The following is a 13,860-nucleotide window of genomic DNA, read 5'->3' on the forward strand; positions in this document are numbered from 1 at the left end:
CCTAATAACAAATGTATCTATTATGGCTGACAGCCGTATAATGATACACTGGGTGATGATGTGACATACAGTGTTACTCTGATCAGAATGGTAGTAAATTCAATGTGCACAAAAAATAAAAATAAAAGTAAATATAAAACGTTCCTCCTGGAAAGAAAATGACTTGATAGAAAAAATAATAATAAAAAATGCAAAAAGTCCTGTAAATGAAAAGGGACAGTCCTATAGATGATGGAGTTATGTCCTGTAGGGTAGATCCTACAATTGGCCTGAAACAATGTCCTGCAAAAAGATCGTATGCTGTATATGATTATAACATATGAATTTTTTGTATAGTGGGTATTAGAATCGGATCGCTGTTGCCGGTTTCTCCACTCCACAGCCAAATGGCCTGCAAATAGAAATAAAATCACTGGCACGATTGTGCCACTCACCGCACCGCTGGTGGACAGATGGACGATGGACAAATGCGCTCTAGCCGGGGCGGTGTGATGGTCACAGGATATACAGCCGTTCTCACCGGCGAGCTGTCCCTTGGCGAGCTATCCCTCTGCAGAGCCCTCCATCATTGGATTAATATTTCCATCTGCATGCTTCATTGTTATCCAACGTCATCTAGTATCAACTAACCTCCCGCACAAGGTCAGCTGACCTGCCATCAGCTGACCTGCTACGTCAGACGCCAAGAGTTAACTCGCCGGTGAGAGCGGCTGGATATTCTGCGACCAACATTCCGCCCCGGCTAGAGTACACCTGACGCCAAGGGACAGCTCGCCGGTGAGAACGGCTGTATATCCTGTGACCATCACGCCGCCCCGGCTAGAGCGCATTTGTCCATCGTCCATCTGTCCACCAGCGGTGCGGTGAGTGGCACAATCGTGCCAGTGATTTTATTTCTATTTGCAGGCCATTTGGCTGTGGAGTGGAGAAACCGGCAACAGCGATCCGATTCTAATACCCACTATACAAAAAATTCATATGTTATAATCATATACAGCATACGATCTTTTTGCAGGACATTGTTTCAGGCCAATTGTAGGATCTACCCTACAGGACATAACTCCATCATCTATAGGACTGTCACTTTTCATTTACAGGACTTTTTGCATTTTTTATTATTATTTTTTCTATCAAGTCATTTTCTTTCCAGGAGGAACGTTTTATATTTACTTTTATTTTTATTTTTTGTGCACATTGAATTTACTACCATTCTGATCAGAGTAACACTGTATGTCACATCATCACCCAGTGTATCATTATACGGCTGTCAGCCATAATAGATACATTTGTTATTAGGAGTACCTTTCGCTCTGTAGTGTAATAACTTGTTGCATTTTTTATATTTATTACTTTTTAACCAATTGTGCGCCACCGTAGGGCCCTGCGGGAACGCATGATTTAATATCTATTAAATATCATTTATATACCAATTGTGTTTCTCTTTTTCTCTATCATTGATACCAGACATCCCCCATTAATCTTTTTTGGTATTGAGCTGAGGACTAATATCCTATTTTTATCATTTTTCTATATCTCTCGGTGGGGGAGAGCTTTTAGTTAACCTCGCCCATTTTTTGTGGTTGAGCTACACATATCTACATTTCCCTACACTTAAAAAAGTATTTGTGTACAGCACCAGCAGTACACACCTGTGCTGCAGCACACAGTAACTGTGTGCTACACTAAAGATTGTACTCTCTCTCAATCTCACTCCCTTCCCTATCAGTACTTCTAGGCAGGATTTGTGCTTGAGCTGAATCGCTGCTGTTCTGTGCAACACACTGAGCAACACACTGCTCTCTGTCCCTCTGTGTAATAGAACGCTGTAGTGACTGGGAGGTGAATCGCTGCAGTAAGAATGCTTTTCTGTGTAACACACACTGCTCTCTGTCTCTCTGTGCAACAGAACACTGATGTGACTAGGAGGTGAATCGCTGCTGGAAAAAATCTTTTCTGGCCAACACACAGCGCTGTCTGTCCCTATCTATCTTTCTGCAATGAAAGGCTGAAGTGACTGGCCGCAATATGGCTGCTGATTATATAGGGCTGTGACATCATGGGGGTGACTGGCTGCTGATAGGCTGCATGCGATTCAGGGTCATCCTACCTACCCTTGTTTCCGAATTCCCAGTATTCCTTGCCCCATGTCCTCACATGTGGATCCGCCATTTTAGATGCCCTGAAGCCTGGACCGTACTAAATGGAGTTGAATGAAGCGATTTGTGCAATCAAATCATGCCGATATTAGCATTTCTTGTGAATCGAATCTTTCCTGAAATTCGTAACGAATTTGGATTGGTCAGATTCAGTTAGCTCATCCCTATTCATTATGTTCAGTTATTTTGTCTACTTTTTCATGACCTCTTTCAGCAAAAAGACCACTGTCAAAATGCAGGAACATGACGGACTAGTGAAAGAAGCCTAAAGTTTGCTAGATTTGTATGACAAAGGAGGATTAGATTTAAAAAAAATAACACTGAGAAGTGCTGGGGCACTGAACTGAATGTACAGAACATTTTGTACATTTTAAGTAGAGTTACAATGTCTGTATATTTTACCAGAAACAATTCTACAGGCTAAATCTGTTCTTACAACCATGTCCGATTCAACTGAAAGGAGTTGAGCTATAATGCCAGACATAAGAGTGGTGCTTTTCATTTTTTTTTTTTTGGTGAAAAACTTATCTCCAACAGCCCCTTTAAGCTTTAAAGGGTAGCTCCCACCATCCTATTTTTTTTTCTGTCCCTGTCTATTGCACATCTATCCCTAACCCCCTCCCTGCTTTAAATTTTTATTTTTACTATATTAAAAATGCTTTTTGTCTGCCTGGCAGTGTGCTCACTACCAGGCAGGTTTCCCCAGCAGGCACCACGTCACTGATGCCTGCTGGGGGGGACTTCCGCCCTTAGTTCATCTACACAGGGTGCCTCCAGCTGTTTCATCACTACAACTCCCAGCTTGCCCTGACATCTATTGGCTGTCAGGGCACGCTGGGAGTTGTAGTATTGAAACAGCTGGAGGCACCCTGTGTAGATAAACTATTAGTTACATGCGGCGCTAGCCCGTCCCCTCCGTCTCCCCCCCCCCCCCCCGCCATGCCCCGTTCCCTCCATCACAACACCACCCCCAATTACACTTACTGCAGAGTCCGGCAGCGGGAGCGGGCGTACAGGGACAGCGGCGGCGGTGACGAGGCGGCGGTGAGGGAGGGGACCTGCCATGGAGATTTACGTCCTCAGGGAGGGGAGATGAGGGAGGGGACCTGCCGTGGCGATCTATGTCCTCAGGGAGGGGACGTGCTGTAAAGCTCCAGCCGAGCTCAGGGAGGGGAGATGAGGGAGCGGGCGTAAACCTCCTCCCTCCCCTTGCTCTGCCCTCCCCCAGCTCTAGCTTCGGAAATCTTCGGAGAGCTGGGGGAGGAGCGGACGCATGGATCTACGGGGGCGCAAAAAACCACCTCACAGCGGCGGCGGCGATGAGCGGGAGGAGTGGCCTCCCAGCCAGTGGCCGGGGAGCCAATGCGCTCGCTCCCTGCCTGTCTGATTGACAGGCAGGGAGCAAGTGCAGGCTGAATGAAGAAGGACCGATGCCCGGCCGCATCGGTCCTTTTTCAGGCATGACGTCACGCCAGGCTGCAGCCGGCCACTAGGAGGGAGACCCCTAGTGGCCGGTTTTCAAATGTAAATTAAATTATTTTAATTTAAAAAAAAATTATAAAAGTATATTAGAGATATGTTGTAGTACATAAGTACTACAACATATCAAAAAATAAAGTTGGTGACAGTGCCCATTTAACATAATATCATGAATCCATACTGGAAGCTAAGCAATTAAAATCCAATTAGTCCCATTTGCATAGATTGCATCATATACATCTGTAGTCAGATGATTTAGGCTTCCTGCTGCCTGAGGCTGAGATAGAACATAGGGCTGGGTACATGTGTCTCAGCAGGTTTTTTCACAGGTTAGTCAGCTTATGTTGATCCTTCATGTCACTAAGCTATAGTCATGGCCGGAAATGTTGGCACCCCTGACATTTTTCAAGAAAATGAAGTATATCTCACAGAAAAGGATTGCAGTAACACATGTTTTGCTATACACATGTTTACTCCCTTTATGTGTATTGGGACTAAACCACAAAAGGGAGGAAAAAAAGCTAATTGGACATGATGTCACACCAAATTCCAAAAATGGGTTGGACAAAATTATTGGCACCCTTTCAAAATTGTGGAAAAATAAGATAGTTTCAAGCATGTGATGCTCCTTTAAACTCACCTGGGGTAAGTAACAGGTGTGGGCAATATAAAAATCATACCTGAAAGGAGATAAAAAGGAGAGAAGTTCACTTATTCTTTGAATTGTGTGCCACACTAAGCATGGACCACAGAAAGAGAAGAGAACTGTCTGAGGACTTGAGAACCATAATTGTGGAAAAATATCAGCAATCTCAAGGTTACAAGTCCATCTCCAGAGATCTACATTTGCCTTTGTCCACAGTGTGCAACATTATCAAGAAGTTTGCAACCCATGGCACTGTAGCTAATCTCCCTGGGCGTGGACGGAAGAGAAAAATTTATGAAAGGTGTTTACGCAGGATAGTTCGGATGGTGCATAAGCAGCCCCAAACAAGTTCCAAAGATATTCAAGCTGTCCTGCAGGCTCAGGGAGCATCAGTGTCAGCACGAACTATCGACATTTAAATGAAATGAAACACTATGGCAGGAGACCCAGGAGGGTCCCAATGCTGACACAGAGAAATAAAAAAGCAAGACTACATTTTGCCAAAATAAACTTGAGTAAGCCAAAATCCTTCTGGGAAAACATCTTGTGGACATATGAGACCAAGATAGAGCATTTTGGAAAAGCACATCATTCTACTGTTTACCGAAAATGGAATGAGGCCTATGAAGAAAAGAACACAGTACCTACAGTAAAATATGGTGGAGGTTCAATGATGTTTTGGGGTTGTTTTGCTGCCTCTGGCACTGGGTGCCTTGAATTTGTGCAAGGCATCATGAAATCTGAGGATTGCCAATGGACTTTGGGTCGCACTATACAGCCCAGTGTCAGAAAGCTGGGTTTGCGTCTGAGATCCAGCAGGACAATGACTGCAAACATACGCAAAAAGCACCCCCGCACCATAGCGGGTCGGGCCCGGCCTCTAACAACGGCCGAGACCCGTGGCTAATAGCGGCATCCCGAACAGCTGAGGACACGAGGAGGGTGCCCTACCTTACTCCTGTATGTCCGATCACTGAATGACTGCTCTGTGCCTGAGATCCAGGCATGAGGAGTCAAACGGCAGAATCATTGATCAATGTTATCCTATGGGATAACTATTGTCAATATAAGAGATCAGTGTGTACAGTGTTATAGCCCCCTATAAAAAGTAATCAAAAACTCCAATCAATACAAACTTCAGATCACAGCGCAAAAAATGAGCCCTCATACCACCCCGTATGCGAAAAAATAAAAAAGTTATAGGGGTCAGAAGATGACAATTTTAAACGTAAAAATTTTCCTGCATGTAGTTATGATTTTTTCCAGAAGTCCGACAAAATCAAACCAATATAAGTAGGGTATAATTTTAATCGTATGGACCTACAAAATAAAGAGAAGGTGTCACTTTTACTGAAAAATGTACTGCGTAGAAACGGAAGCCCCCAAAATTTACAAAAAGGTGTTTTTTCTTCAATTTTGTCGCACAATGATTTTCTTTTCCATTTCGCCGTAGACTTTTGGGTAAAATGACTAATGTCATTACAAAGTAGATTTGGTTGGACAAAAAATAAGCCCTTAAATGGATTTTTAGGTGCAAATTGAAAGAATTGATTTTTTATGATTAAAAGTTAGGATTTTTTAAAGGTAAGGGGAAAAAACGAAGGTGCAAAATGGAAAAACTACAGGTCCTTAAGGGGTTAAAGGGGTACTCCGGCGCTAAGACATCTTATCCCCTATCAAAATGCCGAAAAAAAAGAGGTTCAGCTGATTCTACTTGAAAAACTACGTACAATGGCCATATTAAAATTTTTTAGCATGCGATGTGACCAAACAGCAGCAATTTAACACAGTGCTCTCTGCTGCCATCTCTGTCCGTATCAGGAACTGTCCAGAGCAGGAGAGGTATGCTATGAAGATATGCTTCTACTTTGACACAGAGGTGTCAGCAGAGAGCACTGTATTCAGACTGAAAAGAACAACTGAACTTCCTCTGTAGCATACAGCAGCTGTTAAGTACTGGAAGGTTTAAGATTTTAGTAGAAGCTTTTTAACTTTCTGGCTCCAGTTGATTTGAAAAAAAGATAATTTCTCTGGATTACCCCTTTGAAGAAACTGGTTTGCCTGGAAAAGTGTATAGGTATGTATCACTTATTTCTGAATATTTCTGTATGCATGCACCCAAGATCAAGTGCTTAAGATTGGCTGGTGACACTTTTTTAATCACTGTTTGTAAATCTTTATATTTAGTAACATTGCTCTACATTTTAACCCTAAAACTAATAGTAAAGAAATTGGGGCTCAGGGTCATGAATACTGGATCAAAACAATTTTATTTGGATACAATGATAGAATAAAATTACATAAATTAGTCTTCCGTGACTCACAGGGCCCTTGTGGGTCTGTAGGGACACAAGATAAAACAGTGATATAATATAATAGATAATATGGCAATAAAACCTCTTAAAAATTATATGGTTTAAAGGAAAAAATACAATAATGCATAAAAGTAGCCACACTTCTCTGGGTAATCCAGCCTAAAAAAGGTGTATATAAATCCAGGTGAGTGATGTACCAATAATGTATAATAAACAGGGTACAGTGGTTGGTTATAAAGTGAGCTGTGCTGGGATAGTTTGTGTCAGTTAGTTACGATAAGTATCTTTGTATACTCCCGATATTGTAGTTAAAGTCCCGGCTCTCTCTAGCATAAGCTAAGCTGCTGAGGAAAAGTCCTATGGAGGACTTGAAACGCGTCCAGCTATAATCCAAGTGCCACACCATCCAGCCCAACACCTTGGCACCAACAGGTCTTGTCTTGCCCATGTTGTTACAGAAAAAAAAAGTTTTATTTCAGATTTGAAAATCGCCAATATTATATTTTGTTATGGCTGACACCCAACAGTATAACCTTAAAAAACTTTGATCAGTGTTGATTTATTAAACAATTGTCCTGACACAATGACTTACTTGATAATACTTTCTGGAATCTGTACATATTCCATTGGAATCATCTCTTTGAGCTCAGCTAAACTGGAGACATACTTTATCTTGCTGCTGAACTTGGAGCTGAGAGACAAAATACATTTGTTTAGGTTTCACAATATGAGTCAATGTAATCTTATCCTAATGTGAAAGAAAGAAATAACAATAAGTAATACTAAAGGAAATTAAATAGATAGATAGACAAACAATCATGAAGAGAACTCAACTGTCTACAAGTACTGTTTTCAATGGAATCTTATGTCTGTTAACAGACTGCTTTAGTCAATGTACAGAACTCGTAGGGGGGATTTATCAAAACCTGTCTAGAGGAAAACTAGCAACCAATCAGATTGTTTCTTTCATTTTGCACAGGCCATTTATTTTTATTTTTTTTTAATGAAAGAAGAGATCTGATTGGTTGCTATGGGCAACTCAGCCACTTTTCCTTTGGACAGATTTTGATAAATCTCCCCATAGTGCAGCCAATGTGGCTTCTATTCTGCTAATAACTTGTGCAAACACCATATTCTAGTTCTCCCAGTCCTTTTCGCCTGTTATAGCAATATTTCATTAAACTAGATGTATAATGCTACAATTGTCCTATAGCTTGGACACCTCAGAATCTCCCATAGAATGTCATAGGAATAATAGGGCATGCACTTTACTTTTTTACACCCGGGACACCTATACATTAGGTTAGTGGTGGCATGAAAGGATAGGATATCACACAAGCTGTGATCAGTTCAAAAGATTATAATTATATACGTATTTACCTTATGAAAGGACGTGTCACGGCTAATATAGTTCTGATAAACCAAGATGGATGAACGATTATGAATGACTTCAGGTTCTTCCTTAGCCTGTGATAAGACATGAAGCAGTTAATGTATGTGTTAACCATCCAATATTTACACAATTTGCTAACATAGAAATATTGTTGTCAGTTAGCCCTTGCAGCTATGTAACCTGGAAAAAATCAGCTACAAATTGTAACACCTTGCAAAGAGCATATTGATAACAAAAAAAGAGTATGGACAAAATAGTCTACTGGTCCTCACCGTCTATCTATCATTTGGTAACACTTCTTCATCCAGCCGAGTCCTGGCATTTTTCTTCTTGGTGTGGCTCCATTCAAATAGACAATCATATAGTCCTCTGCTACCATGAGTTCCAAAGTGCTTATTACATATCTAAAATAAAAAAGGATATAAATATACTATATTTGAACATACCTCATAGAGTTGCAGTACATCTGACTTCTGAAACCCACATTAATAACAGATGTTTGGAAGTTAAGACCAGCCAACAATTTCCCATAGACAAGATGGGTTCACCAGAAGGAAAGCTTATTTTTTTTAAGTGCTCCCTTCCCTGTATATTAGAAGGGGCCTATTTTCATGATGTTCATGTGCCTTTTAGAGCATTTGGAAAGGGGTTGGTATTGTGAGACAACCCCTTAAGGCCATTGTTCACAGGTTTTTGTATTAAATATTTTTTAATGAAATATCGGTTATACAGTTATAAATGTAAGATAGCAGTAACATGTTATCAATCATAAAAAATGTCAGTTTTACGCAATCAACAACTTAAAGTAAAAAAAGAACACTCAAATGATTCAAATTGAAGCTAAATTGTATTGTCCTTCTGTATTTCACACAACATAAAATAGGCAAACATGGCATGAAAATGTGATGTGCCATAAAAGGGTCACAGGGAAGAACTGGAACTGGAAGGGGATAAGGTAGGAGAAACCCAAGAGAGGACAAGTATGTCTAAGATTGACCTGTCAATCGAAACGTATCACTCTGTTACCTGTGCCATATGAATCAGTGTCTATGTGTCAATAAAGCAAGACATCCGACCGAGAGCTGCTGTTTTGGACATTTTATTCACTTACATTGCTTAATACTTCACTTGTGGTCTGCACGGGTCCGGAACACAGCACGACGAGGGGTGAGCTGGATGCTACACTTCTATTTGCATTATTTTGCTTATTAGGCAGGATAAACCTAGGAACAGAGCCTCTTTAAAGGAACAACAAAAATAAATTCTGTGAACCAGTGCTGGGATGATGTGGTTGTCCTATAGGACCACCTTATTGGGATACCACTGTTATTAGGATGAAATGTTGCTGTGGCCATCTTTTTATATTTGGTAGCCCCATTAAGGTGGCAATAGTGTTGCCCCTGATCAGAGATTAATGCAAAACAATATTGCTCTGGCAGTAATATTCAGTGATCAATTTTGCTGCAAACTGATAAAAGGTTTTTAAACCAAACAACTATTAACATTTCTGCTCCTAGGAAACAAAATATAATAGGTAAATAATAGTATAGGCACAATAGAGAATTATAGATGCTTAGTACATCATAGTATGTTATTTTTCCTACAAACAAGCAAACAAAACAAAAAATGCACCATGCAAATTATTATCTATTACAATGTGCCTAGCTAAATGGATACCTAAGTTTCCTTACACTGGAAAATTGTCCTTTTAGTCATGTGAAGCTCTGGTTCACTACACTAGAGGCATGCAACCTTGTAACAAATAAGAAGTAAATTGCTACTGCAGTATGCTGCACTTTGTCCTCTACAGAAACTGATCCTTACTATCTGTTAATTTCACATCTATTCCTCCTACACATGTGGCTCTGGCCTTTCATGCCACCTGAGTATGCCAGAATAGAAAGGGCAGCTTTGTATGTCTATGAATCCTAAGAAGAGTTATTTTCAGTGTTTTTCCAGGTGACTGAGCTAATCTGGAAACTGCATTGTGATTTTTTTTTCTTATATTAGACAATAGATATGCAGCGGTAAGATTGCTGTATCCACAGTCCTGTGGATTTAAGATGTGTGTGCGCGAGAATAGAGCCCCCCTGCCATGTCCTTTGCCAGTAAGCATGTTGGTGTCTGGTGGTAGTAGTAGCAGCAGCAGACAAAAGTTGTCCATGTCTTCCAGGGGGTTGTGTTGTTTCGGAGGATAAATTGATTCCTTATTGTGTACAGTTATAAGGTGCACAGCAAGTGGCCTTTCTAGACCATCTGTTCCATCATCTCTGTCTTTGCTTCCCTCCACTAGTGCTAAGCAAAAGGATAGCTACAAGGAGGAGTTGTGTGAGGACAGTCAGTCAGAAGTGTGTCATAGAGATGGTGGAGGTGGAAGCAGCGGCCGAGCACAGCACTAGTGGGACTGGTGGTGCTAGGTGTGGTGGGGGATACTGTAAGGCATCATGGGGGATATGCTGAGGGGGAGACAGGAGGAGTGAAGGGGATGATTCAGAGGAGTTTGAGAATGACAATGTAGTGTTGGACAGGACATGAAACATGAGGGGGGTAGTGGTACTGTCAGCGAAGAAGGGTGGAGCCAAGGTAGGGCTAGAATATCTGTGAAAGTACTAGTGATGAGCGGCGTTGCCCATATTCAAATTCACAATATTTCATGAATATATAGATGAATATTTGTCCTATATTCGCATATTCGCGTATTTGAGGAAGAAAACAGTGAGGGGGTGGGCAACTTTACTATTGGTTGCTAAGGATGTTGTTGATAACCTCTGACAAGTGTATTTGCATCATTCTAATTGGCCCACAAGTGAAAAGAAGGAATATGAGAATATTCACATATGCGAATCTGTGCATATGCAGAAAAAAGTGAATATTCGTAATTTTGAATTCGCGAATTTGCGATATTCACGATAAAATTCTAAATACGAATATTCTCGCCCAACACTAGAAAGTACCACACATAGGCCTGTTGATCTGATCAACACAGGGATGGAGAAAAGCTCTGCAAGCTGAACTTTTGAAAAGCTCACTTAACTCCACTAAGCAGTTACTATATACTAATATATATATATATATATATATATATATATATATTTGTTAAAGTATTGCAGTCAGACATAATAAAGGTTTATAGGTATAAATAAACTTAGACCTGTGCATATAAACTTTCCTCCAGGATAACTTTATTTTGCAACAAAGATATCTTACAACTTCTTCATCAACCATTTGTATATTCAGGGTCATTTGTATTAATACAAGCATAGAAATAGTGATGTTATGAAACAAGAATATCCATTCTCTTTGGTTTGTCCCTCCAGTAACTCTTACATTTAAACACAATGGCCCAGACTTATCAATCTGCGTGAAATGAAAAACCTGTTTTGTTTTTTCACTAACCACCAATCACTGCTCAGGTTTCACTTCACCAGAGCTGGTTAAGATATGAAAGCTGAGCTGTTATTGGTTGTTATGGAGAAAATCAGACAGTTTTGGTGTCAAGCTGATTGAAAAATCTGTATCTATTCGACAAAAAATAAAAAGGAAAAAAGTATAAGGCATACAAGATAGTCTTTTTTTCCAGCTGACAACCTTCTAAGTTTTTATGTCCTGATAGGTAAGTCTTATTGGCCACCTCTTCACTGCCCACTTTATCCATCGCTGTGCGTTTATAGAAAAATGGGCAGGAGGGACATACATTTCCATTACGGATTGCCAGCTGTCACAATTTGTACCTTACCCACATGTCTGTAACCTTGAATTACTCTCAAAATCCACAGCCAAAACTGGTCTTGGCAATTCTTTCACATGTCATAAATTAACACTAGATGATACTAAGATGTTGACATATTCTTTGAAATTTAGGAGTCTAGTATGTTTTTTGTAGAAGAAATATTTAAAGTATAAAATTCCTGTTTTCTATGCACATGTGATTATTCTCCTTCTACCCTTTAGCAAAAACTGATCTGTTCTTTGTCCAAACAAACTGAAACCATATGTTTTGATATGAACGATGCCAAAATGTTGCAGACTGTGTCACAATATAGAGTATGGCCATGTTTATGCAAAGTACTCACAGGAAAAGATTTTCCATTACATAACTGTAGTCAGCACGACTGCTGTCGGGAAGAAAACAGGCAGCAAACACAATGATGGCATTTACACCCTCACCATAGTAACCTGAGAAGAAAACAACGATTTATTACTAAAGCATCATCTACAGACAAAACATTAAAATAATGATAAGAAAACTATTCTGAGCCATTTCAAATGATATTGTACATAGGCAGTGAATATGATAGGTAGTGTTGCTCTCGAATATTCACAATGCAAATTTTATTCGCGAATATCGCACTATATATTCGTAACTATGCATATTCGTTTTTTTATTTTATTTTTTATTTTATTTTTTTTTTCACAGTACACATCGCAGTGATCACCCCTCTCTGCTTCCAGCTTGTGTTGTGTAAAGAAGGCTCTAATACTACTGTACATGCTAATTTTTGTATATGCTAATTTTCGCATCTGCTAATTTTCGCATACGCGAATTTTCGCATATGCGAAAATAAAATGCAAATATTACAAATATGCGAATTTAGCGAATATATGACGAATATTCGTCCATATATTCGCGAAATATCGCGAATTCGAATATGGCCTATGCCGCTCAACACTAATGAAAGGCAGTGTTATTACGGTATAGTACATGTCCCCACACATTATGAGCTAGTGCGGCTCATAATACTATTCCCTCTCTCAGACATGCATTTGTTATGTAATGTTCAGACGTGACAGATTTTTTTTATAACAGAGCAATGCTAGTAAGATGGGGTTTTCAAATCCCTACTTACATGGATTTTGCCAAATACAGTGAATTTTTACATCCACAATATACCTATTAGTTTTTTTTATAGTAAAATCCCCATCTGATACTATTTTAAGGGACAATTTTATAGCATGATCAATTAATTGGCTTAATTTGAAGACGTGTAAATAAAATGTCCCTACTATGCTTTTATCATAACAATCTCTCTTGGTATAAGTGAGAGAATTTTGTTAATAAAGTTATTCAGGCAATGGATTTTTACATATTGTGAACTGGAGTTTTTGGGTAGAATTCTTTATTAGGCAATGTCTTCTCTTTTTTTAATCTTTAATCAGATCAAATTATATTGAATAAAGCCGGAGGCAGGTAACTGTGGGATCTCGCTATAATCCCCATGAGCCTTGAGCTTTGAACAGCGGTTATAATTATGATTCACTCTATCCCCTCTTGAGCACACTTAATCTCTCTTGCTCCACAAGTAACCATTAAATACTCTTCACCTTTAAAGGTTCTGCCATGTCATCTGGTATTACCCAGTAAACTTTATGCTTGCAATTCTAGCAGTTACATCTTTGAAAAAAAGTATTATAATACTTCACATGAAAATTCCCAAGTCCTGCTGTGAAAACCTTGTGGCATCATACCCAAGAAGACTGAAGACTGTAATCGCTTTAAAGATGCTTTAACTAAGTACTGAGTAAAGGGTCTGAATACTTATGTCAATGCAATATGTTAGTTTTTAATTTTCAATAAATTAGCAAAAAAATTCTATCGTTCTGTTTTCACTTTTTCATTATGGGGTATTAAGAAGAATGATAGGTTGTGGGAAAAAAGGTTCAGAAAACTTTCCAAATGCACTGTATATATAATTTTGTTTAGCTACTGAAATGAAAGAAGAAGCAGATTAGTGTAAGATAGCTGTCAAACTTGTTTTAACAAATACTCATTTCTGGATTTAACTGACAAAGGCAAATTTAGGGGCACAGTGGGGGCATAATTAATGAATGGGAGCACAGTTGTGGCATTATTAGTGAGGAAATGTATTACCA

At 39.5% G+C, this 13,860-nt stretch overlaps 1 protein-coding gene across 6 annotated transcripts in view; it reads right to left on the reverse strand.

The window, feature by feature from the left end:
- PRUNE2 (prune homolog 2 with BCH domain) overlaps positions 1-13,860 on the reverse strand; it is a 315,426-nt gene that overhangs the window by 43,778 nt on the left and 257,788 nt on the right. For all 6 annotated transcript variants that reach the window (XM_056523470.1, XM_056523460.1, XM_056523444.1 and 3 more), the window contains 4 exons: positions 12,063-12,165; positions 8,262-8,393; positions 7,977-8,063; positions 7,189-7,287 (listed from right to left, as the gene is read on the reverse strand). In XM_056523470.1, coding sequence (XP_056379445.1) covers positions 7,189-7,287; positions 7,977-8,063; positions 8,262-8,393; positions 12,063-12,165 — 421 coding nt within the window. The remainder of the gene's footprint in view (positions 1-7,188; positions 7,288-7,976; positions 8,064-8,261; positions 8,394-12,062; positions 12,166-13,860) is intronic.

Source organism: Hyla sarda, chromosome 1 (assembly GCF_029499605.1).
Source record: "Hyla sarda isolate aHylSar1 chromosome 1, aHylSar1.hap1, whole genome shotgun sequence".
Taxonomy (NCBI): domain Eukaryota; kingdom Metazoa; phylum Chordata; class Amphibia; order Anura; family Hylidae; genus Hyla; species Hyla sarda.